This window comes from Hippoglossus hippoglossus, chromosome 3 (genome assembly GCF_009819705.1).
Source record: "Hippoglossus hippoglossus isolate fHipHip1 chromosome 3, fHipHip1.pri, whole genome shotgun sequence".
In the NCBI taxonomy this organism is placed as follows: Eukaryota; Metazoa; Chordata; class Actinopteri; order Pleuronectiformes; family Pleuronectidae; genus Hippoglossus; species Hippoglossus hippoglossus.
Genome location: NC_047153.1, coordinates 4691065 through 4711366, shown reverse-complemented (window position 1 = coordinate 4711366; position 20302 = coordinate 4691065). Strand labels below are relative to the sequence as shown.

The window sequence follows — 20302 nt, the reverse complement described above, 5'->3', positions numbered from 1 at the left end:
GAGATGTCTCCATAACAACTAAACAAAGACCGATCCACAACACCCCCGATCCCCAAAACAACGATTGGAGATTAAGCTTAACCACGTCTCTAACTTTTCTCCGCTGAACAAATAATGTTCAGATGTTGTTTTATTGATCAGAGTTTGCTACAGGCTGCAACTTTGTTTGTGAACTTTCGTTGTGTGAAAATGAAATCATTTATTTATTTTGTGTTCCACTTTAATTTACTCTCATCCCGTAACATCTATTCTGCTGCTTACAAAAATCTAACAAGTGCTATTTATGTAGATACCAGGATTATTCATACAGACCTTGTAATTGCAGAGCTATACTCATTTATTTTAGACGTGCATGAACCTGAGAATTGGGGCCAGGTATGGAGAGATTAAATTATTTTCCTATTTTCCACTGATTTGAAATTTATACAGTTATAAAATTGTATATTAGTGTATACAAATGAAGGAAGTAAGTCTCGTGACACCTGAAGTGTGTCTTTGGCCAGCAGGAGTGTTTGGTCCTGATGAGAGGAAAGTGCCGCAGCCGACCGACATGCAAAGTAACGGAGACGAGGCAGCGTCGGGATTGGCCGGAGGGAGAGTCCCACCTTTGACCCACTTCCTGATGGCCCAGGTACTTCACCTGAGGGAGAGAAGGAAAACGCACCCTCACAGGTGTGGTTCAGCAGGAGGAGTTGATCTTTCCCAGACATGCAGGAGAGTAAAGAAATACCTCTGGTGAGTGTTTATCATGTTTGAACAGGTCTATGAAAGAATACTATATATTGTTTATATTGATAAGTGTTAGGGTTAGGGTTTACTCTATGTAGTTTTCTACTTTATGAGGTGTATGAGGTCAAATTGCATATGGTTTCATTTATTTCTATTTTAATGGAGGAAATAATTACACAGTTGAAGATTTTGACTTGAAGATGAAGCACAAGTTGTGGGTTTGGTGTTTTTCTTACCTATATACTGCACCTACAGTATTTCTTCACAATGATAAATTAATATTTATATCCATCAAAACCTTTTTATGCATAAATCTTAACTCTCATGCCTTATTGCATTAATACAAAAAGAAAACATACCAGGCCACAAGTAGTTTATTCAAGATTGGAGAATCATTGAAGAATCACATCAATAGTTTTCCTCAAAAGTTTATATTTCTTTCTCTAGGTAGATATATACGTTTATTCTGTGTTTATTTTCCAATAGAAGCATCTTTTGGATCTTGTGTCTAAACAGGATTTTTCAGCCCCACAGTTTTACATTGACTCATAAACTGCAGCTGTGTCTTGGCTTTCTGCTTTAGTTACACAAATTGACTCAGACGTCCCAGATCTGCTTCTCTTCTTCCCGAGAAAAGAGGAGTTCATCACGAAGCCCCTCAGACAGACAGTTGGCCGTCCCTCCCTCCTTCTACCTTTGCATGCAAATCGTCCTGTTTGCATACCCAGTCGTCTTCTCTCTCCCCGACCCGGACTCGCAGTCAAATAAAGGCTCCCACAACAAGCTGCTCGCTTACATTAGAACAGATGGCTACACACTAAATGACTCTCAGCGTGCGTGTTAACCACTGCGCCACCGCTCTATTAAAACACTTTCCTTCAGTTCAAGGTGCACAAAGAAATACGCACTTCTGCTGCACGTTTTTTATTTTCATCATCTCTCACGAGCGGCTCAAGTGCCCGATGCAAATAAGGCCGGCAAATGAAAGTCATCGTTTACTCAGGCAAAGGGATAATCTTATTAAAAATTAATGAGTTTCTTTCTCTGAACTCGGAGCCATTTATTCCTATGAAAATAATCATTGCGAGAAATATGGACCGTGGCTGTTTTCAGGCTTAAACACTGCACAAACCACATGTGTGCACACTTGTATAGGGAGAGTTTTATGTTTAAAGGGTCTTGTTGGAGCTAAATATAAATGTTTCATGTTCTATATATATATATATATATTTACACCTATGTCATCTACTACATATGAGTGACAGCATTTTGTGTTTCAAAGTTCAGGCAGGAAGCTCTTTGCATATGAGGCGAGGAGGAAAATCCTGATAATTTTGCATTGACCACAAGTACTTCTAAGGACCTTTGCATATGTGATAAGTGAGTGGTTAGTGAGTCATAAAGCATTAAGAGAAGAGATTGGACGTAATATCGCTGTTTTACATTTGTGTACAAGGGGACGCTACAGCCGCAGACACGATGCCTCCGATGTGGGGATGTACTGGAGTGGTCGGAGGAGCACAGGTCTGTGTGTGTGTGTGTGTGTGTGTGTGTGTGAGTGTGTGTGTGTGTGTGTGTGTGAACCGATGACTCATAAACTAATCTATACAATACATCCATGACTATAGGTCAAAGCTCTTATCTGAAGCAAGTGACAGCGCCGTTCAATAGTCAAGGTGAAAAAAGGGAAGAAAAGAATCAGATCCCCAGAAAATAAACGTCCAGATCAGTCCAGTGATTAACGGACCGTAAGAGGCCTCAGCTGATTCCAAGTAGAGTTTCCCCTATAAATTATTCATGAGAGCGGGACATCATTCCCGAGCTGTAGAATAAAATGCTCCCGTCCAATGTTAAATACTAAGAAAAGCAAAGTGCTGCATCCTTGATACAGTAGATTAAACTATAAAGGACTTTAAGTACCTCCAATGAAACTCAATCATACAAACAAGGTATTTTTCAAAGAAACAAACACGTGTTTCGATTTTTAATCCATTTCTCTGCATCTGGATCTACTTCAACATGAGACGCCTCCGATGCCCAATTAAGGATGAAAGTGAATATTAGATGACACTCGAGATTAATTCAGTTATATGTCAAACAAAAGAAGAATAAACTGACATGTAAACAAAATAACAAAAGAAGGAGTCAACATTTGTTTTTTTCTGTTGAGGAGGAACTTATTTAACGGGGATTTATAAGTGGCTACATGGTGGCATTTGTCTCTTCCCTTTGATCCACAGGCTTCACTGTCCTGCAACGCTGATCGAGCTAATTCCCTGATAACATGCAAACGAGCAAACAGAACCGAACAGTCGCCTCTTTGATGCAGAAACTCGATTTTATTGCAGGTTGAGTTGGTTAAAGGATAGATTGTGACTTTCCATGGAGAAACGGTAGAGATCAAAGTAAAACTTCACATTCAAATTCAGGCCAAAGTGCCTCAGACCTAAATTATCTAGATTGTCTGTGTGAGACGACTCCAGTAGCAGCACATGCACTTTTGTAGCTAAGGTGTTGTGGCGCCATACAAATAAAGTGTTGTGGTGCCATTCAAATAAAATTGAATTGAATTGAAAGATTTGGATCAACCAACAACATTACTTAATACCCATCTACATCGGTTTTCAGCTATAAAAACAAGGTGACTTTGGATTCAGTCGCACTCTAAAAAGCTGAGAGTTGAGTCTTAAGTCTGCATCGGAAGACTCCTCAGTACTTTCTCGACTCCTGGAAAGTGCGAGGACATGATGTTCCAGGTGAGCAGTTCACCTGAGACTGCGCCTCGGGAGGCAGATCTGGTTTTTTTTCTTTTAACTTTGTGTTTTCGTAGAACCGACTCTATCTTTGTGTCTGTCAGTGTCCTGCTGGGCTGCTCCTGCTGCTCCACGGCAGATGAAACACTGGAGAAAGTAGCCAGAGGCCTGGCCAGCAGAATGAAAAGGGAGAGGAGTCACTGGGCAGCTGGAAGAGTGGGCGACATCGACTTCACTGGCTCCACTAAGAAAAGAGGAAAGGTGAAGAGCAGGCAGCATGAGAGATACTGTGGGTTATATAACGGGAGTTTGCTCCGAGCGCCGCTGACATGTCAAACTTGTCCGTTTGTTCAGTTTGTGAGGGTGTCCAGCAACACGGACCCAGTGCTGATCTACCAGATGCTGACGGAGGAGTGGGGCCTGGCTCCTCCGCACCTGGTGGTGGCGCTGGTGGGAGGAGACGAGCTGGCCCAGATGAAGCCGTGGCTCAGGGACACGCTGAGGAAGGGACTGGTGAAGGCGGCACAGAGCACAGGTCCCATTAACCTCATCTGTTGACTGGCTGCAGGATTACTATAGAAACACATCTCAGAGATAAAAGATGTTTTTGTTTTTTTTCGCTGAGGCGCACGAGGCCTAAAATAAGAGTCATAAATTATTTATAGTTTTTCCGTGTGTTTTTTTAAGTGCATGATTATAAAAATATTTTTCCATTAAATTTAATGTATGTAAGGAGGACTAACACTGAAGGCTTTATAACCATATAGGGCTAAAAATCTAATTAGCACCATCAATGGACCAGCTGCTTATACGAAAAACCAGAACGCAACTTTCCAACATAGTAAATATTCCTTATTAGTTTTTCTGGACCCCACAGAAAACTGTCCAAAACACACACACACTAAAACACACACTCACACACTCATATGCATCTGCTTCTCTGTTCTCTAGGGGCCTGGATTTTGACTAATGGGCTTCGTTTCGGCATCACCAAGCACTTGGGCCAGGCGGTAAGAGATCACTCCTTGGCCAGCACCTCCTCTAAAGTTCGTGTAGTGGCCATTGGCATCGCACCCTGGAACATGATCCACAACCGAGAGGCTCTGCTCACTGCCAAGGTTTCACACACACACACACACACACACAAACACACAAAGATAATCCAAAAAACAGCAAAGCAGCAACGGCCACGTCTCCCTGCATCTCAAGGTGGATGAGCCCGTTGCGTACAAGCCACAGGACTTGCCGCATGGCTCGGCGTATTCCCTGGACAGCCATCACTCCCACTTTGTGCTGGTGGAGGAGGATCCCAGCCGGCCGGGAGCCACCAGTGAAATGAGGGTGAAGCTGCTCAAGCACATCTCTCTCCAGCGCACTGGCTACGGAGGTAAAGCCCCTCTAGGTCACTGCTGGGAACCAGTAATAGGATGAGAATCATTTCCTCAAGTGGCGATAAAAAAATACCAGAATGCAGAATGACTCCATTAGATGTTAAAGTCCTGCATTGGCTGTTTCTTATATAAAATGCACAGAAATATAAACCGTAAAATGTGCTTAAATATTAAAAGTGGGAGTACTCATTCTGACAAATGGTCCCTTTCATGGTGTTAAATATTAGATGTGTTAACCATCATTTAACTGTGCTGCTGTTTGTAGTTCAGGTAGCGGCTTTATTCACTGCCAGCTTCAAAAGAGCCTGATTCATATTTCATATGCTGGAAAAATCATATGGTTTAGAATTGTAGACAAATGCAGGGATGAGAGTAAATGTGCTCAGAACAGTCGCCTCGGTATCTGCTGTTGAACCAAACACTTTAAGATACACAACTTCACGACGCGTCTGAGTAATCAAAGGTACTTTGGGGTTTTTTTCCTTGTAAACAAACAAGTTTACTCACCGTGTTTATCTCGAGGTCTAAGAAATGTGTCCAATGCATTTTTCTTCCTCAAGACAATTTTTTGAATAGTACAGATTATAATAACTCATATAGTTTGTACCTTGTGTTCTTGTCATCTGCAGTTTCAGGGCCATCGCTGTGCTTCTTTGTGTATTAACAACATAGACTGTAAATAAGGATGGAGGACACGCTGTACAAAAATGAAGCCAAAATATCACAACATTTTTTACCCTTTTCTCACCTACATATTTTATATTTGTCCTCAGGCCTCCGAAACTGTCTTAAATTTACCAATCTGATCAGGTAACATCATCCTTTTAGTCTTACTGCTCACAACTGGCAAAAAGAAGCTGTGAAATAAGGCTATTTGTCACCATGAGTACGAAAAACCACTTTGGGCAGAGATGGGTTGTTTTGCAGTTGGCAGGAGAAATGGATGCATCATTCACACGAGAGCGGGAGGAAATAACAGAGCGGTAATAACTTGAGATGCAAACAATAGTATCATGAATTCTTGGTGCTTTCAGGTGCCGGCAGTTTTGAGATCCCTGTTCTGTGTCTCTTGGTTCACGGGGAGCCCAGGATCCTGAAAGTAAGTTGGATTTCATTATGCAATTAGCAAGATTTTTAAACAAGGCCACCTTTCGAAAAAGCCAGATATCTGTTGTGTCATGTGAACATGCAATCATCTGACTTTGAACGCTGGGTTGAGATTAAAATTTTTGGTCGCAGGCCTGAGCCAGACTGTGAATCAAATCGTTCTGTTTACACAAAACGAATCTCTGCGAGTTAAAAGCCTGTCAAGACACCCATTCATTTGCATAACTAGACCCATATCTGAGGAGATTAGAGACGACGTCTTGCACCGATCAAATTCGCTCCTCTGTTGATATTTACCGGCGAAGTTATTAAGTCAAAACAACGAGCTCATCTACTCGTCTGCACACTGTGTCCCCTTCTGCAGAGGATGTACAAAGGCATTGGCAATTCCACACCATGGCTGATTCTGGCCGGCTCGGGAGGCGTGGCTGACATCCTCGTCACGCTGATGAATAGGGGCTGCTGGGATACGGACGGCGTTCGAGAGCTGCTGCTGGACACCTTTCCAAATGCCCACCACAGCACAGACATCAGTAACTGGGTCAAGCTGGTGAGAGCCATGTGCACACAGCATGGAGGCAGCCACATGCACAGATATACACATCACAAGACTCGAGCGTTTGCCAGAAAAATGGGGCACAGTGGGAAAGAGTGTGAGAGAAACTAACGTAATGAATGCTAATGTTTCATCCTTATCTTGAAAATTTGTATGCGATGACCTAATTAACAATATGAAGGAGGTGGGAAAAATACAGATAATATAACGTATTCTTTTCAAGCTGACAGTGAAGGGGTTGTAATTCAAAAAGAAAAATGCACTTCACTTGAATATCTGTCCACCTGCCATTCAGATCCAGAAGGTGCTCGATCACGGGCATCTCCTCACCGTCCACGACCCCCAGCAGGAGAGCTCTGAGCTGGACACGGTCATTCTCAAAGCTCTCGTCAAGGGTAAAGTGCTTCTTCTGAGGGACGAGTCATCAAGGAACTTGCTAAAACCTCCTTGAAATCCCGTGTGATGTGTGTTTGTGTGTGTTCATCAGCTTGTAAGAGCCAGAGTCAGGAGGCTCAGGACTTCCTGGACGAACTGAAGCTGGCTGTGGCCTGGAACAGGGTGGACATTGCCAAGAGTGACATCTTCAATGGAGACGTGGAGTGGAAGGTGAGAGACGTACAGAGACATTTCTTCAGAGGTTTAATTACACTCCCAGGAAGTATACTTGCCCTACATTCACTGTGGCTAATGCTGTGAAGTGTGTATTTATGTATTTACAACATTTCATGGTATAAGTGACGTCACTTATAGCATAGGATGACATTGCTTGCACGATATGTCATTACATAATATATCACCTACATTAGACCTTATTACTTCATTGTATGATACCGTTCTTGACCTTATAGTGACATCATGATGACATCATTCCTGCAAAGTGATCGTTAATCATTTTTTGATCTATATAAACCCTAGGTCTTGTCTATAGTCTTTCAAAACGCCTTAAAAAAGTATTTTTGATCTATGCATGATGTCATTTTGTGAATTTTTTGCAACTTCTTTATGAAGTCACTTACTGGATGACATCACAAGATGGGGATTAGGGATCTAGCCCTATAATTTGCGGATAAATCTTGGAGACTATGTTTTTTGGAGACGACAGCTGATTTATGAGTCACTGTAATAAAGACACATGATCTTTGCAGGCAGACGACCTCGAGGAAGTGATGATGGACGCACTGATCAACGACAAACCAGACTTCGTGCGCCTTTTCGTGGACAACGGCGTGAACCTGGGCGAGTTCCTCACCTACGGCCGTCTGCAGGAGCTTTACTGGTCCGTGTCGGAGAAGAGCCTCCTCCACAACCTGCTCCTGAAAAAGTACGAGGAGAAGCAGCTTCTGCTCGGAGCCGCCAGGACGCCCGGTCCGCCCGGGAGCCATCCGCCCGAGCAGGGGAAACCCCGCTTCACGCTCTTCGAGGTCGCCAAAGTGCTGAAAGACTTTCTCCACGACTCCTGCAAAGGCTTTTACCAAAAGATTCCCACAGTGAGTGTGTGCGCCAGTAAATCACATGCATGAGAATTTCAGCTGATAAATTAGGTTCCATTTGGTGTTGTTGTGTCGCAGGGAATTATTCAAATCAGGCTTATTTATGCGACGGACATCTGTGACTTTGTGCAATTTGCTGCAGCTTGATTGAATTTAAGGGAACTGTCGGGCCTTGACGGAGGTAAACGCTCCACTGAGTGACATTCTAGTTTGAAACTCTTAAAGGGCCTAAAGGTTGAAGATGCAATGAAATGTGACCTCATCTTCTACTCGTTGGGGTGAAACGTAAAATCCCACCAGTAAAGTCCTGGCAGTTTTTAGTTAATCCGGCCCTTCTGTCCCAACTTTCAAGTCTTTCTCTCCTAGATTGATTTTCCATTGGTTTAAACTTTGGAAGTATCTTCTCCTGCATCACGTCTTATCTCCAGAAACTATTCTGACCAGAACTCGAAAGGTCGCCCAGAGAACGCATCTCTGCCACGTTAAAGAAAGACAACAAACACCCATTTTCTGTATCTGCCCAAAAATTCAATGGGTTCCCCCCTTTTAAAGTTTCATGGTTCCGTAGTTTTTGAATAATTTCGCTAATGGACAGAGCAATAAATACATTACCTCCTTGGCAGAAAGTAATTAATCATTTTGTTTCCTCCCAGGGAATAATTTATAGTTTTTGATGAACAAAAAGAAGACTGTGTTCGACTGAATTGAAGTGGACTGCTGGGCCTTGCTGTGGTTATGTGCTCAGTTTACCGATGTAATGGGAAAATTGATGATTTGTGCATCAAAACTCTGTAATTTTCCTGTTCTCCCAATCACCATTATTCATTATTATTCCATAATTTCACCATAACTGGAGGAAAGTAGAAAGGAATCATTGTTAAAAAAACAAGCCTGCTGGCTCATCCTTAAAAACCCTGTCTAAACACTGTATATCCTCAGCATCCTCTCTATGTTGTGTTGTTCATATTGTACAACAAAATAGTCGTGCTGTCTTTTGGCCGAAGGTCTGATTCCTCATCGTATATATCATAGAAATCCCTTAATGCTATTTTAAATTCCTACAGTATATATCTTGTTAACAGACTAACAGACAACAAGGCAGAAATAACCCTCTCGGCAGAGGAAGTGATTGGCTCCCCAGTAAAGACCGCCATAGATTGTATGAGTCATGTCATATTTGCCTCTTCTGTAAACAGTGTAAATGTAATACATGTAGAGTTCTGTCCGTGTGCTCCAGGAGAAGCCAGCAAAGGGTCGACTGTTCCACAGCCAGAAGAACCTGGCGGAGTTAGAGGAGCGCTGTGAGCATCCCTGGAGGGACCTGTTCCTCTGGGCCGTGCTTCAGAACCGACAGCAGATGGCGAACTACTTCTGGGCCATGGTCAGTCTTGTCAGCTACTTTCACTTCCTGCTCGTGGTGTCTCAGCGCTGTGCGGTCCAATCAATAACGGTCTCGATGTGCCTGGCATCGGCAAACACCACTCATCGCAGACCGAAAGTGGGCTGAATTACACGCTGCTAGTTTGTATTCTGAATTCAGCGTGAACAAGAGTGATGTGAGCCAGTGTGGCACCGTCGCAGGTCACTGCTGCCATATGAAAATGTCACTCCAGATAAAAGAGCCGGCAGACTTATCAAAAAACTGAGGTGAACTAAAAAGCTATCTTATCTCCAAGAGCATTATTCAAATGAAGGTCACGCCGGTTGGCGGGGCAGCATATTCAGCAGCAGTAAACCAGCAGCGAGTCCTGAGGAAATTAATGAGTATATCCTGACATGTAATTGATGCTGTGTGATTAGTTAAATGACACCAGTCACTGGTAATTGCTCTTTGTTTTCCGCGTCTTTTCATTTCTTTACAGCGCTTCCCTGAACTAAGGGAACCAATTATTCTAATCTCTCACGCGGTCACCCTTTCCTATGTTTTATTTCAAACATTATCTAAAATTATGGTAATTGTATTCACTGTGTGTGTGTGTGTGTGTGTGTGTGTGTGTGTACATCCCCCCCGCTGCAAATCGCTTCCCCACTCTGAGTCTGGTCGGGATATCTGCATTCATAATTTGATTGTTTGAAGTATCTCTCATGTTGAAGGCCTCATCGCAATTATCTTTGCACGCTGGCGTATGCAAGCCAGATAGCTCTTACTTAATAAGTACATATGTATAAACCCAGAAGTTGACATTATACAGTATAATATCATGGAATCATTGTTTTTTTAAAGAGGGTTATGAGCCCTCTGCTTTTCTATGTTGGGCCACAGTTACACATTTGTCGTGTTAAGCCCGGTAAATGTTTCCTCTATGAATCATAGACTCTTTAAATTCTTCAGCCTATTAAAATAAATCTCTTTAGGACCGAATAATGATTTTCTCTGTGAAAAAGAATATATTGGTTATTGGTCGGCATCTCTGTTCCTTTAACCACCATCTTCTTTTTATCCTCACATGTTTGTGTAATGGACAAGAAATCAATCTGATGTTAAAACACTGGTTTGAAGAAGCAGAAATAAGTTTATTTATCGTCTTGACGACAGATTGATGAGAAGATCAATACAGCTTTTTTAAAGATATGCTTATTTTAGCCTAGCGAGTGGAAACAAAGGGAAACAGCCTCCCTGCCACTGTTCACAGGTAATAAAACCAGTAAATTCAATTATCAATATGTCATATTATGTTTGATTTGTTGATAATTTCGTAGATACTACTGAATACTCATGTAAAACTGCAGTAGTGACTACTGAGTACTCATTGGTTGGAAAAGCAACGTGTGATCTTGAGGCCTACATCGCAAACTCTTGCTTCTTCTCCCCCTGCTGTTTGTGTTCATTGTGTGTCTCTTTATGGTGATTGTACACATCCATGTGGTCATTTCACTTCTCTCTGGGATCATTTTGTGTCTTTATTGTGTTTTTCTTCTTTCCTTCGTAAGCAATCACCTTGCACTGAGGTTCTGCCCCAGTGGCTCCCCCCTCTGGCCCTGGGCTTGTTTAGTAATCCATCAATGACCCAAGCTGACAGGGGGTTCAGCCCGACACACCGCCAGCAACCAAATCCAAGATTTTGATCAGATGTGATGCTGTCAAAGCTTTGTGCATATCTATACTGTTGGTAAACACAGGGTAATTATGTGTATATATAGTATAGCTCTAATTTACATGTTCAAATCAAACAGTGAACCTCCACAAACACGGAGAAGGGTATTCATTGCAGCCTGATGCCCTCAGTTCACCCATTTACATGCAACACACACAGCGCTCCACAATTCCAAACCTGATTTCTCAGATCCCTCTTTCAGACTCATTTCTTGGATTCAGCTTTCTTTTAATCCTTCAGGGCCCCGAGGCGGTTGCGGCGGCGCTGGCGGGTTGTAAGATTCTGAAAGAGATGGCGCGACTGGAATCCGAGGCGGAGTCTGCACGTAGCATGAAGGAGGCCAAGTACGAGCAGTTTGCCCTCGGTGAGTGCGTACACCGTTTGGTGTCATCACAGAAATTAAAAAAAAGGTAAAAGGTAAAAACAAAATCAGAGTCACGTTCGCTGACCTCAAAACAACACGTGCACAAGCTGATCCTGCTGATGGGGAATAAAATATGAATCTAAATGTGTGGATTTTTGCAATGTAGCCGAGTAGTTGACTCTGTGCACCTGTTTTAACTGTGGCAGATGTGTTCGGAGAGTGTTACTCCAACAGTGAAGACCGGGCTTATGCTCTGCTGGTGAGGAGAACTCTCTGCTGGAGCAGATCCACAGTCCTCAACTTGGCCACTGAGGCTGACGCCAAATACTTCTTTGCCCATGATGGCGTTCAGGTAACAAAGACTCCGAACACAATCTTTAAACCACTGCAAAACATTTAACTTTCAAGCAATCCTTTCAAAGTTTTGTGCCTGTTCTAAATCTGCCTGTTTGGAATGAGCTGGTCTCTGGTCCTGTGTTGATGCTCTGGAGATACTTAAGAATTATTCCTTGTCATTAGTGAGTCCTCCTCAAGCAGTTCTACAATATACTGTCACTTTTTTATTGTGTGCAGCACAAGTTAGAAAACTCTGCGTTCATCCTACCTGGTTCATCTACAATGAAGATTTTATCCTCAATGTTTCTCATAAAAATTAAGTTTCTTTATTATTCGAGCGTGTGTGAATGATTTACTCAGCTGTTGTTATTTTGTCATACATTGCACTTTGACTATTGCAGAGTTTTACTCTGGCAAGCAACACAATCCTCACCACAAAGTTCACAGCTCTTCAAAATAATAGTAGCAGCTGTTACTCAGCTTGATCGAAAACATCACAGCAAAAACAAGAGCTGTGATTTTACTTTGAAGACAACTTGCCCCCCAAAAAAGCCATTCTAATGATGCTGTTGCCATGACAGAGATGAGCGTCACCAGTGAATGTTTGTGTCAGTCGGATATGGTGAAATAAAAATAATATCAAATTATCTAAATGATCTGCCGGCAATTTTTGACCCAGTTGCCGACCACATGCAGTAGTTTGTCTGAGGACATAGAAGAAGACATGTTCCGCTCCCTGCTACCACTGACTGTTAGTTCCCTTTTTATTCAATTTCTATTAATATTGTACTTGTCCTAATTTCACTTCCTCAGGTAATTTACAATAAACAAGCGTGAAGCCGATTCAGTGAATGGTTCGTTGTGTGGAATTAGTAGGTAGATGCCTCCTGTACTGAATTACACTATATCCCAGCAGTTACTAAAAACTTCTCCAGGGTTGTGCTTCCTATTTTCTTTAATTCAAATTTTAGCTGCTCACTGGACTCTATTCACTAAATATCCCCCAGCAGACGTCCCTGTCATTAGAAAGTCATCATTGGGAGTTAATTGGTATTCACTGTCAGCAGGGGATGTTAGTGTGCGGAGAGTTCTCCTGACAGTGAAGTGATATTTTATTTAAGGCACACAGATGGAATAATGTTCAAGAGAATGAGCATTTTTCTGATGTGGTTCTGACATCGTGCACAAACCACGACATGGACGTGACTCTGTCCTAAACTGTGACTTGACAGTCGTGGTTTACAAGTGGTTCACACATCATATGAAACAATTTGATCAGGAGGGATACTCTTCTTCTTGTAGGACTGTAGGGCAGAAATATAACAATGGCTGTGCTGCCCTCTTGTGGTTTACCTAATTCAGCTAAGTGAATCCTTGTCCTGTCAGAGTTTTCATCTGAACTCTCCGTGCAGGCTCTCCTCACTAAGATCTGGTGGGGGGCGATGACCACCGACACGGCCATTTCCAAACTCGTGGTGACTTTCTTCTGTCCGGCGCTGATCTGGACCAACCTCATAAAGTTCAGGTGATCAATCTCATGCTGCCTCAACTTCTGCATGTTGTTCTCTTGTCTGAGTCAGATCTGGCATTTCTACGATTTGCTTTCTTTGCTCTTGGTTTTTACTTTGTGCAGCACCTTGTAACTGTCTTATTATTATTATATTATTATTTTGTTGTGTGTCTCAGTGATGAGGAGCTCGATAACCGTAATGGCCGCGAGCAGCTTGTGGAGCTGGACAGTCTGGATACAGAAAAGGCTTTGATGTTAACTGACGACGATGATCCTTTGTGAGTTTAATATCTTTACTTTAGTACTTTACTTAAATCTGTGTAAAGCTATGAATTCCAAACCTAAAGTTTTATTTTTGTTGTGATATTGCTGCATTTCTTTTTCTCATTCGCATCATTTCTTTCTAAAATCTGTTGCTTTTGTTTATTTTGCAGTCCATGACCTCAACCTTAATTCAGCTTAAGCATAACAATCAAATGCACGACTACACCACTACACGTTTTAATTTGTCTCTCTTCTGTTTGTCTGGCAGCCAAGTTGAACACATCTCACTCACAGACGTGAATAAGACACAACATAGACGTATTAAAAATAGGTAAAACACACACTTACATCTCTTATCCACTCTTTCCTCCAGGGACTCTGCACCTGGAGATCCAGCAGCTCAGAGCTGTGCCTCGGTCTGGTGGCGTTTCTTGCTCCGCCGGTGGCGTCGCTTCTGGAGCGCTCCTGTCACCGTGTTCCTCGGTAACGTCATCATGTACTTCGCCTTCCTCTGCCTCTTCACCTACGTGCTCCTGCTGGACTTCCGCCCGCCGCCACCCGCTGGCCCAGGACCCCAGGAGATAATACTCTACTTCTGGGTCTTCACCTTTGTGCTGGAGGAAATTCGACAGGTGACTTATTCTATTCTGAAGTGTTCATATCTCTTTTAAGTGATTGTTCGTTATCCACATCAATAGTGGTGCGGTGGTCAAATCCCAGAATTAGGACAGAGTCTTTCTGTGCGGCACGTTCCTCTCGGTTTTCTCGAGTCCTCCCGCTTCCTCCCACAGTCCAAAGACATGTAGATGGGGGTAAGGTTAATTGGAGACTCTAAATTAAAAGTATGATTGTGAGTGTGAATGGTTGTTTGTCCCGATATGTCGGCCCGGTGAGACGTGGGTGACCTCTCCAGGGTGTACCCCGCCTTTTGGTCTATGTCAGCTGGCTCCAGCCTTCCCCGTGACCCTCGAAGGATAAGCGGTATAGATGATGATGGATGGACGGACGCATGGATGGATGGATGAAGGCACTTTAGGTCAATAGGAAACTCAACAATTCTCTGCGATGGACTCGAGGCCTGTCCAGCGTCCTTCTCTCACCCAATGTCAGCTGGGATTGGCTCCGGCCCTCCACTGCTCTCAAAGGACAAGCAGTTCAGCTAATGGATGGATGAATGGACATCGATCAACTGATGCATTGTGACACTTATTTTGAATAACTGTTATTTTTACTAGATTTGTTTGCATGACAGTGTTTATGGAGGAGCTGATGCGAGTCGCTGCATGGAGCTCATTCTCTCCGGGGGTTTTAAGGATTCATGAGCCTTTTTACCTCTCAGCCTGAGTCTCTCCAGGTCAAACAAGCACAATCCACTCATGCCGTCGAAGCTTCCTCCCCTGGGCACAAAAGCCCCAGATGAGACAAGACCTTCAGCTCTGTTTCCTCAGCTCAAAGATTCCCATCGTGCATCTCAGGAAGTCCCTGAGCTGAACAGAGCTAAGTCACGGGTTTCCAAAAAAAGAACCACGCTGCCTGAGGCGGTGCTGGCATGCTACCAAGCCCAGCGGGGACCCGTGCCTTCAAAGTGATGGCTCTAGGGTGCATACCTTCCCTGAGGGAGGACACCGCCCTGCTCTTACTGCACCGTCTCACAGGAAAAGATTAAAGACTGTAGATTTAATAGCATTTTAAATCTGATCGACGTACTGATGCAAAGCTCCTCACTCTCACGAAGCTGTGACAAAGCGTCTCGATTGCCGGAAAAACCAGCCTCCTTCATGTTAGTTGATGGGACATTCGCCAAATTAAAAAGTTGAAGTACACGTCGTTTTCTGAAAGATGGTTTCTGTGATTTTACGTAGTTCACATTACACTGATGTAGTTCCCAGTGCAACATTTTACCAGTGAGTTTAGGTTTAGTTAGTTTAGTGTTGTAAAAATGTTTACTATGGTTACCGGAAGTGCATTTTGAAATAAATTGACGTTCAGATTCACAACTGCTCATCCAAAAATCAACAGTGCACTCAGAGATACTCCTGCAGAGTTTGAAGTCGAAGTTGTTGAGACACTTAAAGTACAGAGAGACAGATTCCTCCATTTATTATTTGCACTAGTGAAAAATAAATATTAAAAAGACGCATCAGATGCGTAGATGTTAAACCTACCAAGAATATCTTTTCATTATATGTCTTCACTAAGCTTAATATAATAATATGTATATAATAATATAATATAATATAATATATATATATATATATATATTAATGTTATGACATTAGCAAAATGACAAAAGCAGCAGTTTGAATGTCTGAATTAAAAGGTTTATAACATTAGTGCCCCATCATTAGAACATGAGTAGATGAGACTGTATTTGTACAATGCATGGCTCTGCATGGCGTGAAGGACAATTTCAATCTTATTCTGTCAACTGAAATAACATAAGTCTCCAGCAGATTCAGCAAATTACAAATAAATTAAAAAACCTAATGGATTCTGGTAAGTTGAGTCACTTTCTTATCACACAAGTGCAACACTTTCTAGGTTCTAGAGCCGCAGGCGCATTTGCAGCAGTAATGAAATGACTTTGGCAGCCAACAGGGGAAAAAAAGCTGAAATGAAGATGACAGGAGGAGGCCTCCTACACAGGAGCACGATCCTGCTGAGGAGCTGGGTCTCAAATAAAACATCATCAGGGAGAGCCAAAGACGTTTGACAGTCTCTGAACACTCTCGTCTTCCCGAGAGACGCTCGGAAATCTGCCCACTGAGCTCAGGGCCGTCTACGGGGGACGACGCCACTTTCCAAGAGAAGTGATTGGTCGGCCGGTGATGTTTTTCTTACACGTTTTTCTCAAACATAACCTGCTCCAGACATAAGTTACCGTGGAGGTTTTACCCCTGTGAGAAGTGAACCACAGCCTCCACGCTCCAGTTTGTGACTTCGTGAAAGCAGCACACGTCTCTCGGCTCAAATCGAGAACATGCAGTGTTTTTTCTTTTTTTCTGTGGAATCGCAGGTGGCCCGGTTCAGGCCACAGGAGACACTGAACCTCGCACTTCAGGTGTAAGAGACATTTCACAGGGGTGAGAATGTGGGACGCATGCAGGTGCTTCTAATGCAGCCGGGCTGTGAACCTGCTAACTCCCTGCAGTGTGTCTTAATGGAGCTGCAGCGTTTGACCTGGAGGAGACGTGACATGTCAACGTCCGGAAAAAAATCCTTTAGTTATACAATTACTGATGTTTTAAAAAGTCTCATTTACCTACAAACTGCACAATTGAAGAATCCCTCTTCTTGTATTTTTCTTCTTATATTCCTTGATATTTTTTATATTATACATTTATGTATTCTTGCACAAATACACCACAGCAAATTCCTTGTATGTATAAACTAAATATTTTTAATATTGTGATTTATTGTGTTGTGTTAATTACATATTAGTCCCAATTTTTGAGCCAACATTTTCAAAATAATGTATGAAAGATGCACATTAAAATCATGCACTGTATACAAATCATTTTTACTTTTATCATAAAACAAAACACACATCACTTTCTGTTAAATTACTAAAGTTCACAAAGAATATTGAGCAAAAAAACATCAGAATTAGAAGTGAAACGCAGACTGAAAGAGAAATGATGTCACGTCACAGTGAGGCTGTGATGTTGTGTCTTACAATTCTATGGTTTTATTATCAATATCTATATTTTATGATTATTATTTACTGATACTATTTCATTAGAATTTTAGTGTTGACTATATTTTATGATCTAAAAGTTGTTTTATTGTTTTCTTTTCTATTATTTATTGTTTTGCTTTAGTCTCTAAATCTTTCTTAATTTTAAAATACATATTTAAAGCACTTTGAATTGGATATGAATTGTTTGATTGATATTACAACGCAGAGCTTTTTCACGGATGAAGAGATGAACATCCTGAAGAAATTCAAACTGTATCTGGAGGACAACTGGAACAAGTGTGACATGGTCGCCATCTTACTCTTTGTTGTTGGGGTTTCCTGCAGGTCGGTAACATTAAATGACCCTGAAAGAAAAAAACGACACAGCTTCTATACTTACTTATTGTTATCATGAGCATTAATGTTTGTCTTAATTGATTTTGCAGGATGGCCAGTGGAACCTATGAGGCCGGACGGACGGTCCTGGCCATAGACTTCATGGTTTTCACTTTACGTCTCATCCACATCTTCGCTATTCATAAGCAGCTCGGCCCCAAAATCATCATTGTGGAGAGAATGGTGGGGAAAACCAAAACACAAGTCAAACACAAAGACACAGTCGACCTGAGGAAGATTAAATAAAAGTCTGTTTCCTTCTTGACAGATGAAGGATGTCTTCTTCTTCCTCTTTTTCCTGAGCGTGTGGCTCATTGCGTACGGCGTCGCCACTCAGGCTCTTCTCCACCCCAATGATCCCAGGATCGACTGGGTGTTTCGCCGAGCCCTGTACCGCCCCTACCTGCACATCTTTGGACAGATCCCCCTGGAGGAAATAGATGGTAAACTACACTGGTACCAGTTTCTTTTTAAAATGTTTCCGGTTCATACATACAATAGTATTGTGTCTTCTTGTTCTTTCGGATCACAGCTGCTCGCATGCCTCAAATTAACTGCACCAATGACTCAGAGGAGATCATGGCGGGTCTGCGGCCGCCATGTCCCAACGTCTACGCCAACTGGCTGGTCATCCTGCTGCTGGTGATCTTCCTTCTCGTCACCAACGTCCTGCTGCTCAACCTGCTGATCGCCATGTTCAGGTCAGGAGGGGAGAGAATCCACAGAACCGTCCATATATCTGAGGAAATGAGTTCCGCTCGTGGCATCTTTGGTCGTTGGAAGATCAGAAGACACCAACCCGGTTGTTTTATCGTGTTTTTCTTCTTGTTTTCCTCCTGATACTTACAGCTACACATTCCAGGTGGTGCAGGGCAACACGGATATCTTCTGGAAGTTCCAGAGATACAACCTGATCGTGGAATACCACAGCCGCCCGGCGCTGGCTCCACCCTTCATCATCATCAGCCACCTCTCTCAGATCCTCCTCAGCCTGGTCAAACGGCCCGAGTCCAAGCAGGAGCATCTGGGTACGAAGGCTTCATCTGCTTATCTCAGCATATTTTTCCTTCAGGAACCGTTATGACATTCTGCCTCATTTCAAGCAGATGAAATAGTTTCTTGTGGCTTATCTGGTTAAATTAAATTAAATGGAATAGAGGCAAACACACACTTGGCTGTTATCTCTGGCCTTCACCTTCTCTGTGCACTGAAATGCCTGTTGTTTAATTGGTTTTTGGAATGCCTCATTTCGTGTGTGTGTGTTTGTGTGTGTGTGCATGTCTTTCTATGGCTGTTTCGGTTTTTAATTGATTGTTGTGAGGACATTTTATCCTTTCCTAACTACTTCAAAGGGCTTTTATGAGTGTTAAGTTTTAAGTTTATTTTATTTGTCTATTTATTCAACATAGATAGATAGATAGATGGATAGATAGATAAATAGATAGATGATAGATAGATGGATAGATAGATAAATAGATAGATGATAGATAGATGGATAGATAGATAAATAGATAGATGATAGATAGATAGATAGATAGATAACTGTGTGTGTGTGTGTGTGTGTGTGTGTGTGTGTGTGTGTGTGTTGTCAGAGAGGGAGCTGCCAGTGGGGCTCGACCAGCGGCTGATCACATGGGAGACGGTGCAGAAGGAGAACTACCTGGCCAAACTGGAGCGGCAGCACTGGGAGAGCAGTGAGGAGAGACTAAAGAGCACCTCCTCAAAGTAAATCTCATTTTGTAGGATGTAATAATATTCAATAAATCAGCTCTGATAAACCCACTGCACCTGACCAGCACCACAGCACAGCTTGTTTTAAACCTCTTCTACCTTCTAGTGGTGACAGTGGATTACTGCAGCACTGACTCTGGCTGTGACTGATTTTTGTTTGTGACCCAGAGTTCAGAGCTTGCTGAGGATTGTCGGTGGGTTTAAAGACCAAGAGAAGCGACTGGCGTCCATGGAGGCTCAGGTAAACAAAATGTTTCCAGCAAAGTAAACCACACAGTGTTACACATATTCTGCAGTTTTGAGCCTATTTCAGATAAAAAAATCCATCAAATTTTCAACCAGTTTAAATAATATTTTCATTTCTGTCTGCCTGGTCTCTAGGTCAGATACTGTGGAGAGGTGTTGTCCTGGATGGCCGAGTGCTTTGCTCAGAGCACGCTGAAGTGTGGGAAAGACGCTCCAAAGGCTCCGAGTGAGTGTAAAAGCCATACACGGGAACTGACTCGTGATTTACTGTGTGAAAATAGACAAAAAGCTGTCTTTCACTGCCGTTACTGTGCATTTAATATTAATGTGGCATTACTTTTCAGTGTCTCTGACGGGCTGCGAGGCGAGCGGCTCCAAGGACGCATCTCCAAGTCAACCAGAGAGAGAAGTCAAAGAGGAAAGTGGAGAAGTCAGACCAGGTCACCCAGGATATGGAGCTAACAAGAAATTCCCTTATATCGATGAATAATATAACAGTCAATCACTTTATTTAATATTAATATTATCGTACATCGTTCTGTAAGATGATGGGGGTATTGTTTGGACTTTAATTTAAATGTATAAAATGAAGATGCCTGCCTGGTGTTTGGCTGTTGTTTCATGTCAGGACACATTGATGCTTCTGCAGCTTCCT

At 42.5% G+C, this 20302-nt stretch overlaps 1 protein-coding gene across 1 annotated transcript; it reads left to right on the top strand.

The window, feature by feature from the left end:
* The first annotated feature begins 529 nt into the window (after positions 1-529).
* Positions 530-20167, top strand: trpm5 (transient receptor potential cation channel, subfamily M, member 5). The gene is made up of 26 exons (XM_034573306.1): positions 530-735; positions 2186-2253; positions 3587-3743; positions 3837-4017; positions 4434-4600; positions 4692-4869; positions 5908-5972; positions 6345-6530; positions 6832-6931; positions 7024-7142; positions 7682-8023; positions 9264-9407; positions 11362-11485; positions 11692-11837; positions 13234-13346; positions 13508-13609; positions 13969-14227; positions 17501-17619; positions 17721-17853; positions 17939-18113; positions 18203-18371; positions 18520-18698; positions 19263-19395; positions 19570-19642; positions 19783-19873; positions 19992-20167. Exons 1-26 carry the CDS (start codon positions 709-711, stop codon positions 20135-20137), a joined length of 3696 nt encoding a protein of 1231 aa, XP_034429197.1. The 5' UTR covers positions 530-708; the 3' UTR covers positions 20138-20167.
* Positions 20168-20302: the final 135 nt, after the last annotated feature.

Coding starts and splice junctions, on each gene's coding strand:
- trpm5 (XM_034573306.1), top strand. CDS start 709: ATGCAGGAGAGTAAAGAAATACCTCTG. Junction 5,973..6,344: donor GGGAGCCCAGGATCCTGAAA/GTAAGTTGGATT, acceptor CCCCTTCTGCAG/AGGATGTACAAAGGCATTGG. Junction 19,643..19,782: donor TGGCGTCCATGGAGGCTCAG/GTAAACAAAATG, acceptor CCTGGTCTCTAG/GTCAGATACTGTGGAGAGGT.